The sequence below is a fragment of the Erythrolamprus reginae genome, chromosome 3 (assembly GCF_031021105.1).
Source record: "Erythrolamprus reginae isolate rEryReg1 chromosome 3, rEryReg1.hap1, whole genome shotgun sequence".
NCBI classification, from domain to species: domain Eukaryota; kingdom Metazoa; phylum Chordata; class Lepidosauria; order Squamata; family Dipsadidae; genus Erythrolamprus; species Erythrolamprus reginae.
Window position 1 is genome coordinate 65,884,945 of NC_091952.1, and position 15,342 is coordinate 65,900,286.

The window sequence follows — 15,342 nt, forward strand, 5'->3', positions numbered from 1 at the left end:
TTGGGAAGAAGAACCTGAACTCCAAATACGAACTGAATAATCAAATTATCACAGATAATCCCCACTCGGTTAAAGACCTTGGTATACTAATAACAAAAGATTTAAGTGCCAAAGCCCACTGCAACAATATAGCCAAGAAGGGTTCAAGAGTTGTAAACCTAATCCTACGTAGCTTCTGCTCTGGCAATCTCACACTACTTACCAGAGCTTACAAAACTTTTGCCAGACCCATCCTCGAATACAGCTCATCTGTTTGGAACCCATATCGCATCTCAGACATTAACACCCTTGAAAATGTCCAAAGATACTTCACCAGAAGAGCCCTTCACTCCTCCACTCGAAATAGAATACCCTATGAGACTAGACTTTCAATCCTGGGCCTAGAAAGTTTAGAACTAAGACGCCTTAAACAAGATCTAAGTATTGCCCACAAGATCATATGCTGCAACGTCCTGCCTGTCGGCGACTACTTCAGCTTCAACCACAACAACACAAGAGCACACAACAGATTTAAACTTAATATTAACCGCTCCAAACTTGACAGTAAAAAATATGACTTCAGTAACCGAGTTGTCGAAGCGTGGAACTCATTACCGGACTCCATAGTGTCATCCCCAAACCCCCAACACTTTACCCTTAGATTATCTACGGTTGACCTGTCCAGATTCCTAAGAGGTCAGTAAGGGGCGAGTACAAGTGCACTAGAGTGCCTTCCGTCCCCTGTCCTATTGCTCTCCTATATCTCCTATATACCTTTCCTCTATTCCTATATCTCTTCTTCTATTCTTTCATTGATATATTCTATTCCTATATCTTCTTTTCTATTATTTCTTAGATATATTTTACTATGAGTATCTCCTCTATAACCTTCATCATGTATTTTACTATGTGTATATTGATATATACCCACTAAAACCCTCATTGTGTATTGGACTTTTATATCCTTTCTTTATATATAATAACTCATGTCTATCCTCTTCAATATGTATTGTGCATTGGACAAAATAAATAAATAAATAAATAAATAAAATAAATATAAGCTGTTCCTGGCATCCTATAATGAGAAGAAGAATGTCACTTAAGGAATAAATATTACAGAAGTCAGAAAAACAAGAACTTATTTTTAGTGATCATAAAAATATTGTAATAGATGCTGAGAAACATAGAAACATAGAAGATTGACGGCAGAAAAAGACATCATGGTCCATTTAGTCTGCCCTTATACTATTTCTTGTATTTTATCTTAGGATGGATATATTTATCCCAGGCATGTTTAAATTCAGTTACTGTGGATTTACCAACCATGTCTGCTGGAAGTTTGTTCCAAGCATCTACTACCCTTTCAGTAAAATAATGTGAGCATACAGTATATTGGAGTCGTGCCCTCCCTAGGTTTCCCAGAGGCATCTTATTTTCCTCCAATATGGTTTTCGATTAGCTGCGCTTTAGGTTCAATTCAGAAATGTTCTTGCATGTACCTTCTAGTTGGCAGATTACTGTAGATATAAAATATCTTTCCAGACTAGAGTCCCCACCTTGGTTAATATAACAGGAGAAAGCCTATGTTATGTAGCATGTAATATAAGTAAAAATATGGCTAATATCTATCACACAATTTTTCTACCTAATTCAAACTGTTACTATTTGTGAAAAGCTACTGTATGTGATCAAAGATGGGAAGGAAGGAAGGAAGGAAGGGAGGGAGGGAGGGAGGAAGGGATACTCTTCCTTCCTTATACTCTTCTCTACACTCTTTCTAGAGTCTCAACATCTTTTTTACATTGTGGCCACCAAAACTGGATGGATTATTCCAAGTGTAGAATAAGGCATTATAAAGTGGAATTAACAATTCATATGATCATGATTCAATCCAATTGGCTATTTTGGCAGCTGCAGCACACTGCTGGCTCATATTTAAATAGTTGTCCACTAGGACTCCAAGATCCCTCTCACAGTTATTACTGTTGAGCAAGGTACAACATATACTGTAACCCATGCATTTTGTTTTTCTTGCCTAAATATACAATCTTACTTTTTTCACTATTGAATTTTATTTTGTTAGATAGCGCCCAGAGTTCAAGTCTGTCAAGATCCTTCTGTATCTTAATCCTATCTTCTGTAGTGTTGGCTATTCATGCTAGCTTGGTGTCATCTGCAGTCTATGAGTTCCCCATCTATCCCCTAGTCCAAATCATTGAAATCATTTTGTTTAGTTGCTTGTGTCCTTATGATTTATATTGACTGGTTCCTAATACGATTTGATTGCTTATTTGTATCTGGACTATCATTAAGTGTACCACATGATTCTTGACAAATTAATATATATGGAGAGAATATGCACAAATTTCTTGTGTGTCCAATCATACTTGGCCAATAAAAAAATTCTATTCTATTCTATTCCTATCCTATTTCTATTCTATATATGGTAGTATTTTGCAGGATAATATTCCTATTGATGTTGGCTTATTTCATTTTCAATACTTAAATCTAACATTAAAACCTTTGTTGCAATTGACTACTGCAACGCTCTCTACAAGGGGCTAACTTTGAAAAGTGTTCAGAAACTTCAGATCGTGCAGAATGCGGCCACCAGAGCTATCGTAGGGCTTCCCAGATTCGCCCACGTTTCACCAACACTCCGTGGCTTGCACTGGCTGCCGATCGGTTTCCGGTCACAATTCAAAGTGTTGGTAATGATCTTTAAAGCTCTACATGGCATCAGACCAGAATACCTCTGGAACCGCCTTCTACCGCACAAATCCCAGCGGCCGATAAGGTCCCACAGAGTTGGCCTTCTCCAGGTCCTGTAGACTAAACAGGGGAAGAGCCTTCTCTATGGTGGCCCTGGTCCTCTAGAATCAACTCCCCCCAGAGATTAGAACTGCCCCCACCCTCCTTGTCTTTCGCAAATTACTTAAGACCCACCTGTATCGCCAGGCATGGGGGAACTGAGATACCTCCCCCAGGCTTTTTATATTTTATGTTTGGTATGCATGTATTGCATGGTTTTTGAATAATGGGGTTTTTAGATATTTTTTAATATTAGATTTGTTTCATTGAAACATTGTTATTATTATTGTTGTGAGCTGCCCCGAGTCTTCAGAGAGGGGCGGCATACAAATCTAAGAAATTATTATTATTATTATTATTATTATTATTATTATTATTATTATTATTATTATTATTATTTAAGCATAATCAGGATTTTAAAAGGCTGGCATTTTTTGAATAAGTTTAAGAACCAAAGAAGTGCGGGGGTTCAAGCAGCAACTCGGGATGGAAGGAAAGACAGGGAAAGAAAGCAAATAGCTCCTCTACCTCAGAAAGATTACTTACTCCAAACTAACAGGCATTGTAAACCATGATTTGAAATCCGGGCATACTCAAGAATCTCCCCCCACCCTCCACCTCCCCCAGAAACTCCCTCCGCTTCCTCCCTCCCAACTGTCAATGACGAAGGCCCGCCCACTCCCGAACGCTTCTCACGTCGGCGCCTTTAGCGTTCGGTTGCGCGTGCGCTCTGCAGCACGCTCGTAGCTCCTCCCCGTTCGGCCTGCGCGAAGGCAGGCGCGGTGCGCGAAGGCCAGTTTGCAACTGCGCGGCCCTGAACGAGACCTCCGGGGCGGCGGACCCTGTGCAAGACAGGGGGTGCGAAAGAAGAATGCGGCGGGGCGGGGAGATTGGCCCAGGCGCGCTCAGGTCGCTGTTACCTTTGCTGCTGGTGGTGCTGCTGCGGGAGGCTGCGGGGGAACCTTGCCCCCCCGCCGCGCCTTGTTCTTGCCGGCGAGGTGTGTTGGATTGCAGCCGCCTCCGTCTGTCCGGTCGGAGCTTAGAACCAGGCCTGCTGCCACCTTTGCCTCGCAGCATCACCGCGCTGTAAGTATCGTTCTTGTCGGCTCGCGGGGGGACTTGCCTCTCTGTCCGTTTGTCAGCGGATCTGGGAGGCTTTCCTGGGTTGCTTCAGGGCCGAGTGGGGGGACTCGGTAGGTGCTTCTTCCCTCTCGGGAGCTGTAGTTTTGCTCCCGAGTTCTGATTGTTAAAGAGTTTTTCTTGCCAAGATCGCGTTCGTTGCTTTATCTGGACTGGAGACACAGCGACTTATATATGTAATACAATACTGTCAAACTATTTACTAAGTCTGCACTACTATTACTACTAGTTTTTTCTCATCATTTCTACCACCCATTTCCTCCCACTGATGACTGCATGACTGTAACTTGTTGCTTGTTATCCTTAAGGTTTTTATTAATATTGATTGTTTCCTGATTGCTTATTTGACCCCATGACAATCATCAAGTGTTGTACCCCCATGATTCTTGACAAATGTATATTTTATTTTATGTACACTGAGAGCATATGCACCTAAGATAAATTCCTTGTGTGTCCAATCACGTTTGGCCAATAAAAGAATCTATCTATCTATCTATCTATCTATCATCTATCTATCTATCTATCTATCTATCTATCTATCTATCTATCTATCTATCTATCTATCTATCTATCTGATTTGTATGCCGCCCCTCTCTGAAGACTCAGGGCGGGTCATAGCAACAGAACAATACAAATCCAATAGTTAAAAACTATCTATCCCTCCGGTATCTATCTATCTCAGTGGTTCTCAACCTTTCTAATGCCAGGACCCCTTAATACAGTTCCTCATCTTGTGGTGTCCCCCAACCATAAGTCTAGCGCCAATTTTTCCAACAGATCTTTAAGCTGATTGGCAAGAGGTCAAAGGGACACCCCCCTGTAAATGCCTGATTGGTTGGATTGTAAAAATATGTTCTGAGATGCCAGAATATAAGCTTTAGTTGCTAACACCATTGGAAATTTGTCTTTTCCCATGATCTTAGGTGACCCCTGTGAAATGGTTGTTCAACCCCCCAAAGGGTTCCCGACCCCAAGGGTTAGGAACCATCTATCCCGTATCTATCTATCTATCTATCTATCTATCTATCTATCTATCTATCTATCTATCTATCTATCTATCTATCCGTTTTGTAGTCTTTAAATTTATAGAGTTATGATCCACTCACAGTATTTTAAAAGTTCCAGGGAGCGAGAGAAATCCTGCAACATAGGTTTGTTTGTTTGTTTGATTTGTTTGTTTGTAAAATTTATATGCCACCCAACTCCATTTGAACTCTGGGCATCTACAATTAAAAACAGTTTAATACATTAATAGCCCTTAATAAAACCATACATATCTCTCAATCACTCAGCTAAATTTTCCGGATCACTTGTGTAATTTGTCTCTTCCATTGACCTAGTTTCACTAAGTTTGTCTGAACATTACTGGCTGTTAAAATGATGGTAAATTTTTGGTGGGGTGTGTTATTTTGGTCGGATGTTAAAATCTGCACTCTAATATTAAAGACATCTATCAGATTTCTGAGAGCCAGAAAGTTTGGTCTAGGTATTAAGACCAATTAGAGGTTTTAAAGACCCAATTTCTAGTCCTGCATTTGCACTTAATGATCTTGGGCCTTAATGATCTGAGCTTTAGGAAGATGACAATGGCAAACAACTTGTAGAAAAAGTTGCCAAGAAAATTGCATGGACTTATTCATGTATTTGTTAGAAGTCGCCACACAAAACAAAGTTTCTAAAGCCCAGAATATGGAGGCTTTTCATAATTATTTTGAGATGCATACTCCAAAGCTATTAGATACAGGACTATTGAAAGTAAGATCTCAAAAAGTTCTATAAATTATGCCCTCCACAATCCCCGTACAAAAAAATCCCTAAGAAAATTGTACTGGTTTGGAATAATTTAATAAATCCTTTGCTTTTCATGTGAATAAAACATTTCTTTATTTAGTTTTATCAAATGGATAATATTTCGTTAAACTGAGCCATACTTGTCATTTTGCTCTGTTTTTCCTATTGCTTTGGAATATTCCTCAATTCTTGTTTTGTTTTGAGAACTCTGAATAATAAATTATCATCTGCAGTACCACTTCTCTGTTTATGTTTATCTTCAGAAAATTAATGATTAAAGTTACAGAACTTTGAGAAAGCTCATGTACATCCTCTGTAGTGATATTATTATGGGCAGACTTCTTGACCATAATGTAATTTACTCACTCATTGTAAACCTCCAGAAAATGAAACTTGAAGTCATGATACCTCAGCCTATACTGTATGTCATAGCTACCAGCATGTAAGAGAAAAACAATAGCAAAATTATTAAAATAGATTTAAAACCTAGTTTTGTTATTAAAAATCTGTAAAATTATCAAATTTAGAATATTGTATGCAGTTTTACTTAAAAAAATATTGTACGGCTGAAAAAAGTGCTGGCAAAGGTAACTCCCAAATGCAAAAGTAACTTTTAAAAAAAAGAAAAGTAAAGAAAGGCAGCTAAGGAGGAAGATAACTGAAGAGCATAAAATTATTCATGGCTTGGCAAAAATTCACAGATTTTTTTTCTTTCTCTTTCCAGTACAAGAGCCTAATTAAACTACGTTGAATTGTACAAAATCTGTGGCAAGTACAAGGAAATTAGTCTTAATAACAATAAAATGATTTCCCTTCTAAGAATAAATTACGGCCATTAAGGGAATTTTAAAAGAAGATTAGACTAATTTATGGAGTGTAAGATTATCAGTGGCAACTAATAATGATAGTTATACAGAACTGTCCTTTCATATACTATAATAGCTGCTGGGTAGAAGTAGACCAATCTTATGTTTGTAAGATTCCAATACTGGTTGGTAATTGGGAACAGAATGCTAGATTAAGCAGCTGTTTTGTTCAAAACATCAGGGTTTCTTCATAAGTGATATTGATTTTTTAATATATATATTTCAATCTTATTCTTTCTAGCTGTATTGGACAGATATTTGAAATGTTATTTAATTACTGGAAGTGAGAAACCAGCTGAAGTTATAAGTTTTTCTTTTTTTGAACCTTTTTGTTTATTATTAATTATAGTACATACGGTAGTTAACGTAAATTGTGTTAACCTGTTTTAGTGGGTTATTGTTCAGTCTTCTCACATAGGTTATTTTCTTCATGGTTTCTGATTCCTGAAACATAAACTTTTGAACAGTTCCTCATAGAATAGATTGTGTTCTTCTACACAGTTCCATTTAAAATTTCCATATGCATGTTGTAGATGAATTTACTGACATTTAACACTTTCTCAAATGAGTCTTGGAAAATTGATACGAGTTCTATGATTTATGGACTGGAATGGCTGTCGAGCAGGCTTAAGACTGTATTATTGATCTACCTAGTTTTTTAATGAGTAGGATAGATTATGTGACAAGTATTCACTTTATGAAGACAAAATATTAAGACAAGTAGAGCAGGGCAAAGTGATGCTGGTTTCTGTTGCAACAAATATGCAAATTATATGTACAATGTGATGGAATTTACCTGATTATGATAATAGTATTTTGTGGAGGGTGGTGACTCTTGGTTCTGAGACTGATTAAAAGATAACCTTACTTCTGCTCTTTCCTAAGAAGTCTTAGTATTTTACTCATGAAAACTAGTTGGTCTACTGTTGAGCAGCCTCTTGCTGTGCATAATGAAGTAAATCTGATGCTCCTGATGACTTACATAGATATATTAATAGAATTCTTTATTGGCTAAGTGTCATTGAACACACAAGGAATTTGTCTTTGGTGCATATGCTCTCAGTGTACATAAAAGAAAATATACATTTGTCAAGAATCATGAGGTACAACACTGAATGATTGTCATAGGGCAGTGATGGCAAACCTTTTTTTCCCATGGGTGCCTAAAATGTGTGTGCACATGCTATTGCGCATGCACGAGTGCCTACACCCATAATTCAATGCCTGGGGAGGGTGAAAATGGCCTCGCTCTCCCCTTGGAGGCCCTCTGGAGGCCAGAAATGGCCTGTTTCCAACTTCCGGTGATTCCTTTGTACAGCTGTATCAGCAGCTCCTTAGGCAGTTTGAGCTTCCTGAATTGTCACAGAAAGAACATTATTTGTTGTGCTTTTTGGATTATGTTTTTGATGTTTAGTGGCCATTTTAGATCTTGAGATATGATAGAACCTAGAAATTTGAAGATCTCTATTGTTGATACTTGTTTTCTAGTACTGTAAGAGGAGGTAGGATGGGAGAGTTTCTCCTAAAGTCTACTACCATTTCTATGGTTTTGAGTGTGTTCAGTTCCAGATTGTTCCAGTCTCACCTGGAGGCTAGTTGTTCAACCTCCCATCTGTATGCGGTTTCATCATTGTCTCGAATGAGACCAATCACTGTTGTATCATCTGCAAACTTCAGTAGTTTAACAGATGGATCATTTGAGTTGCAGTCATTGGTATAAAGAGAAAAGAGAAATGGTGAGAATACTCAGCCTTGTGGAGGGGCAGTGCTAATTGTACAGGCATCTGCTGTGATTTTGCCTAGCTTCACCTGCTGCTTCCTGTCTATTAGGAAGCTTGTGATCCACTTACAAGTGTGTTCAGGTACCGCTTATCAGTGTGTTCAGGTACATTAATGCACTTTTGTTGGCATAATAGAAATATAGTTTACTAGTGGTACTTTTTTCTACAACTTATTGTACAACAACAAGCACAACTTGTTCTACAATTTGGATTTTTAGGCGAAAATCCAAATATCAAGCAGAATTAACCTTTTTTGGCTTTTTTGCTTAACCGAGATCAGATGCCATAAGTTAATCGTCTATTAGGTGATTTGAAATACAGTATATGGATATTATTCAAGTTGGAGAAATTTGGGATGGTTATAATCAATTTTCTAAACCTGTCAGGCAAAGTAAAGGGTGGGCCAAATCAACTTCATAATATTAAAAAAAGAGCTCAGTAACAGCAATTTAAAGATTAACATTTGTTTCAGTTTAAGAGTCATTAACTTAAACTTAGTTTGTCAAAATGCACAAAGTTGGCAAAGTTGGCACTTGATAGATGTATATTTATATATACAGTGATCCCTCGATTTTCGCGATCTCGTTCTTTGCGAAACGCTATATCGCGATTTTTCCCACCCGATGACGTCACTCTCTTCCTTCCTTTCTCATCTTTCTTTCTCTCTCTTTTTATCTTGCTTCTTCCTCTCTCACACTCTCTTCCTCTCTCATCTCTTTCTTTCCTTCTCTCTCTCTCTTTCTCTATCTCTCCCCCTCTTGCTGGCGGGCGGGCAAGCGGGGGCATCAGCGAGGAAGACCCAGGGAAGGTTCCTTCGGCCACCCAGCAGCTGATCTGCTCGGCAGCGCGGTAGCAGCGAGGAGCCGAATCGGGGTTTCCCCTTTGCGTGGGCGGCGGGGAAACCCCGATCTTCGTCTGCTCGCTGCTGCTGCGGCTGCCCAGCAGATCAGGTGCTGGGCGGCCGCAGCAGCAGCGAGTAGACGAAGATCGGGGTTTCCCCGCCGCCCACGCAAAGGGGAAACCCCGATCTTCGTCTGCTCGCTGCTGCTGCGCTACCGAGCAGATCAGCTGCTGGGCGGCTGAAGGAACCTTCCCTTGGTCTTCCCAGTCGCCCACGCAAACTCCACCATCTGCGCATGCGCGGCCATGAAAAAAAGGGTCCGCATGCGCAGATGGTGTTTTTACTTCCGCAACCCTACATCGCGAAAAATCGATTATCGCGAGGGGTCTTGGAATGGAACCCTCGCGATAATCGAGGGATCACTGTATATTTATTTATTTAAATATATTTATATTTAGCTAATTTAATGGGATCTGTGGTTTTACTTGAATTACTGAAAAAGCTTAAGTTCTAATTATTTTAATAAAGGTAATGATTATGAATAAAAGAGGTCCCTTACGTAACTAGAGTTCATACTTCTAAATAGGAGCTTTTGCAGCCTAACCATAACTATATTATTTAATTTATAGCCCTTTTCATCTGGAAGAGTGCTTCTAAGGCTTCCTGAATTCAATAGTCTTGGCTTTTATATATGCAAAGAAAACTGTCCAATAGCAAAGGCATTTTCTATTGCTTTCATAATTGAATACGTGTAATGATTTACTGCTAGGTGTTTTTTCAAGTTCAATTAGAATTAGTTTAATTAAGGGAAAAAAGTGCCATCCTATGATTCCAATTTTCAAAAAGTGTTGTTTTATAAATGTAGGGTTTATTTTATTAAAATAAGGGAACTACCAGTATGTGGCAATTTATTTTCCAATCTGTGTAGTAAATCTGTGACTTTGTCCTCTTATGTAACTATATATATACAAGTGGAGATCAATTTTAGGCTTTTAGAAAAAAATATTGTGATGTGAATTATCTAGTACTGTATATAGGAATAAGAAAGCCTTAAAAGCTTAGTAATCTTCTCACAATTGTATTTTTATCTGTCGCCATGCATCTTGAATGTATTTTATGATAAATCCTATTGAATAACATTTTAGGACTTAAATTTTACTTTTAAACAAGTAAACACAAATTCTAGTAAAGCTACTTCTTTTTTTAATGATGATTTTAGGACTAGAATTGCCCTGACTAAGCGACCTGGTCATAAAGCATGATGTCATGTGACCGCATTATTTACTGATCGTAGTCCCAGTTGCCATTATTAAGCAAGGACCATAGAGGTTGTTAAAGCAAGGATCTCATGTGACCATGACTTCCAATTCGTGCCAACTTCTCCATTGTGTTTGCTTGCAGGAAGCCAGCAGGGAACATTGATGATCATGTTAATATGACTAAGGACCTTCTTGTTCAGCACAGTCATGACTTGGAAGCATTGCTGAATGAGTGGACAACTCGATTACCTGTACAGCTAGATAGTACGTCTATATAATTGGATTGTATAGATTTGGATTGGATTACCTCATAAATACAGAATAGATAGCATTAGGCCTAATATTCCAATACCATAAGATAGATTGGAAAGTGAGATAAAAAGAATCTTAGAAGCAGGCAATTTCCATATTATTGCTAAGTAAAATATATAGATGTATCTATGAAATCTTCAGTAGTTGGATTCAGCTTAGAGGAGACTTTACACACACGCACACACACACACACACATCAGGATTAAAATTCAAAGTGTTCTTTGTGCATATACTTCTTGAAAACTTGTACTATATTATTTGGACTATATCAATTTTGAGGAATAATTTTGTTCTGAAACTACTTCATTCAACTACTGCAGGCTTATATTTAATTGGATAACCAATTAAATATAAGCCAGCAGTGTGTGGTGGCAGCCAAAAAAGCCAATGCAATCCTAAATTGCATTAACAGAGGGATACAATCAAAATCAAGTGAGATACCAATAGCACTCTATAAAACCTTAGTAAGAGGAAATCTAGAATACTGCATCCAATTTTCGTCACCACACTATAAAAAACATGTTGAGACACTAGAAAAAGTGCAGAAAAGAGAAATTGGGATGATTAGGGGACTGGAGACTAAAACATGTGAGGAACGATTACAGGAACTGGACATGGCTAGTCTAGTGAAGAGAAGGACCAGGGGAGACATAGCAGGGTTCCAATATTTGAGAGGCTGCCACAGAGTGACACTATGGAGTCCGGTAATGAGTTCCACACTTCAACAACTCGGTTACTGAAGTCATATTTTTTACATATTTGGTGTAGAGTTTCTTGCTTGGGCAGCGGGGTGGACTAAATTATCTACAAGGTGTTTTCCAACTCTGTTAATCTGTTATATTCATTTTTTTCATATAATTTTACTACAGCATACTTTTGGTATGTCGTGCTATGGAGTTTCTTGTTCTATTTTTTTAAACAAATAAAATCTGAAGCTGTCTGAACATTTATATATATATAATGCCTTCACCTTTTGGCTAAGTACAGTGGTACCTCTACTTTAGAACGCCTCTACTTAAGAACTTTTCTAGATAAGAACCGGGTGTTCAAGATTTTTATGTCTCTTAAGAACCATTTTCTACTTAAGAACCTGAGCCTGGAAACATTTCCCAGGAAATTTGAGAGCAGCAGGAAGGCCCGGCCAATTTCCTATCATTCCCCATTTTATCCTGGCCATATCGGGCTTTTCTGGGCTGCCAGAGGAGCCTTTTGGTGGCGCTTAAGGAGACTTTGGCAGTCCAGAGTGAATGAAGCATTTTCCTTTCTCTATGCTCTCGGAGAGGAAATAAACCTCTGCCAGAGCCCAGAGAAAAGAAATTCTCCCTTCGCTCTGGGCAGCCCAGTGCAAACAGAGCATTTTCATTTCTCTGGGCTCTTGGAGAGGGAATCAACCACTTGCTGTGGTGGCTCCCTCAGGCTGCCTCCCACACACCCAGGGTGAGGTTGCCTCCCTAAGTGCCTGGGCACGGAAAGGCAAAAGGGGGCACTACGTCCTGGCCAAATCAACTCAGCTTCAGCCAAACCGAGGAATTACCACAGTGAAGGACAGGCGCCAGCTACAAAGCAAGCGAGCGAGAGAACAGGGGGCCCCTTCAGCATGGGAAGAAAGAGGAAACAGGTAGCAGCAGCCGCCTAACGGTCAAAGGAGCGGGAGGTTCCCCCCTCTCACCCGCCTGGATTTCTCTCTTTGGCACAGTGTATGGGAGGCAGCCTCGCGCCAGGTGTATGGGAGGCGTGTGCTCCTCCTTGCCACCTCAGAGTCCCTCTTTTTTTTTTAAGCCTTAAAGTTTGGGATTTTTTTTTTATTCCCCCTCACCTCACCTTCTTCCTTCAGCAGCGACTGTCCTCCTTCTCTTCTTCCTCCTCCTCCTCCCACCCAAATTCCGAGCTTTTATTTCTTTCCTAATGGATTTGCACGCATTATTTGCTTTTACATTGATTCCTATGGGAAAAATTGCTTCTACTTACAAACCTTTCTACTTAAGTCACGGAACGAATTAAGTTCTTAAGTAAAGGTACCACTGTAGTTGGTATTCTTCACAATATGCTTCATTTTAAAATGTAGTGTACAGGTAACAAAATAAAAGCAGTAATCATTACTTCTCACCTCTTAGCTAAGATGAAATATAATGATCATGCTTGGGGCATGTGTGAAGTTTAGCTTCTATTCTGGTCAATGTTAATTTTTTTATAATTTTTCTTTGCTTCCTGTTTCCTAGTTCATATCCTCAAATTTCTAATTAAAATGATCTGAATAAATGGACAGATTTATATATAAAAAGAGAAGCAAGATTGCCTTTGCTGCTCTTCCGGTATTTGCATTTAAACTGATTCTTCTTGATAGTAAATTAAATTCAGAGATAAACAGTGAAAAAAACTGGGTTGTTAAATAATGCCAAATTGGGGTTACATTCTAAGCATACTTGAAAGAGCACCAAAGTAACTAAATAAATAAAATTTGGTAAATACCATACATTCAATCGAGAAAGACAAAGGATAATAATGATAAAACAAAATTGGTCAATATTAACAAAGTAGTATTGTGCTGATCAATAGATTGTATTGGTTTGTACTAATATTTACTACATTTATTCTGTATTGATATTTAGTCAGGAATCTTTACCTCTTGCATGGTGTTATATTAAAACCTAATGAATTCTTGTTCATCATTATGCAAATTATTTTTGTTCATTCCTTTCCTTGTTCAAATAATTACTATAAGGATTGCAGCAGGGTGTCCTTGGAGTTGGAAATGTTTTTCAGTCGATTCTTCCCCCCCCCCCCCCAATACTGCCATTTTAGTGTCAGATTTGTGTTGAATAAACTGCTAATTTCTATTTGATTTAATAAATGGGCATAAATCTGACATCAGAAATAACCCTTAAAAATCAATTTATTTTCTGCTTGCAAATTATACCATGCCTTCTCTATAATTTAATCAAATTGGCTGACTCATTCTTTCATAATCAATACACTGTGTTTTATGTGATGGGGTCACATGCACATGATTGTTTTTGTGTACAGAACAATCATAAATCCTTATCAAACAGCATTTTATTTAAATAAATAGTTCATACAATCCCCATACCGTATTTTTCAGAGTATAAGAGGCACCTTTTTCGTCCCTAAAAGAGGCTGAAAATTCAGGTGCATCCTGTAATCTGAATGTAGCCTTTTTCCCCAGCCCTAACTAGCGGCTAACGATTTCCCAGCAGGCTCATTCATTTGTTTCTCTCAGCAAAGAGTATTTTCCAAACCCTAAGTCTTTACAGGGTTTTTTTCATTGCTCTACTTGCTCTGAATAAGTTTCTTTCTAGCCCTAACCAGGTGCTAACAATGTTCCCAGCTCTTAGCAGCTTGCAAGCTCTTTCATTGTTACTCTCTACAAAGAATGCTTTCCAAGCCCATAGTCATAGGGTTTTTTCCATTGCTTTATTTACTCAGAATGTTTCTTTCCAGCCCTAACCAGGTGTTAATGATGTTCCCAGCTCTTAGCAGCTTGTAAGCTCTTTCATTGTTACTCTCTCCGAATAAGGGGTTTTTTTTAAAGCCCTAACCAGGGGATAAATAATGTATTGAAACTGACCAGACTAAGGATGCTAGCCAGATGAATATCTGGTAGGCAGATTTCCTTCCCCGTTCCCCATTTTCCTCCCTAAAAACTAAGGTGCATCTTATACTCCGAAAAATACGGCAACTTTTATGATAGCAGTTCAAATTTGCAAATTACCAATATATGGAAATATTGGGTCACCAATATAAAAGTGATTTGTAGACATCTTGATGCTTTAGGTAAACTGGGGTTCTGGTAATATTGTTACATGGATGAATTAAATTCTGAAGAATCCTTTTAAGGGGGAAGTTGCAGATTTTAAAAATGTGTTTTATTGCAGAGGGGTTCTTGGCAGTTTATTCAAGTTAGATTACACTGGATCAGTCTAGTTAGTCCATATGGTATTATTGTTTCTAACATTCCACAGTAGTTGAAGAATTAATATCACAGAATCCTTTTTACAGGAACTTAATGAAATGGGTATTAATTATGTACACAACCTTTGACATACTGAACTGGAAAATCCTGTTCTAGTAAACCAGTTGAGGATTTCTTTAAATTATATGAAATTAGTTTTCTGTGATGTTAATATAGTTTTTAAACGTTTCATAGGTTACACACATCAGAAAGATTTTTAACAAGGGTTTGTTGCAATTCCTTTGTTCTTGGAGATGTGAGTGAACAACGGAAACATTGGACTTGTCCTAATTTTGCCACCTTTGTGACCTAAATAAGATTATTTATTTATATGCATGTGTCTTGGGTTCTCCATTATTCATGGAATCATATTATATTGGGAGGTACTATTGAGTTTTTAGTATGGCCTACAGTGCAGTTCACATAAAAAACTGGATTATTTAAAAATGTAGAGATTTTTGACAGAAATGAAAAGACTGCATACACAAATAATTACAAAGTTCCCACCTTGCAGCATTGTTTGTTAATATAATAGTAAAAATATACTTCTGTTGTTGTTGACTTACAGCTTCTCCCATAGGAACATTTTGCA

General features: G+C 38.2%; 1 protein-coding gene across 2 annotated transcripts in view; it reads left to right on the forward strand.

The window, feature by feature from the left end:
* The first annotated feature begins 3,549 nt into the window (after positions 1-3,549).
* Positions 3,550-15,342, forward strand: part of LRIG2 (leucine rich repeats and immunoglobulin like domains 2) — a 50,515-nt gene continuing 38,722 nt past the window's right edge. The window contains exon 1 of one of the 2 annotated variants that reach the window (XM_070745642.1): positions 3,550-3,876. In XM_070745642.1, the coding sequence (XP_070601743.1) occupies positions 3,662-3,876 (215 nt within the window). In that variant the 5' untranslated portion in view covers positions 3,550-3,661. The remainder of the gene's footprint in view (positions 3,877-15,342) is intronic. The other variant, XM_070745643.1, reaches the window with a different exon arrangement.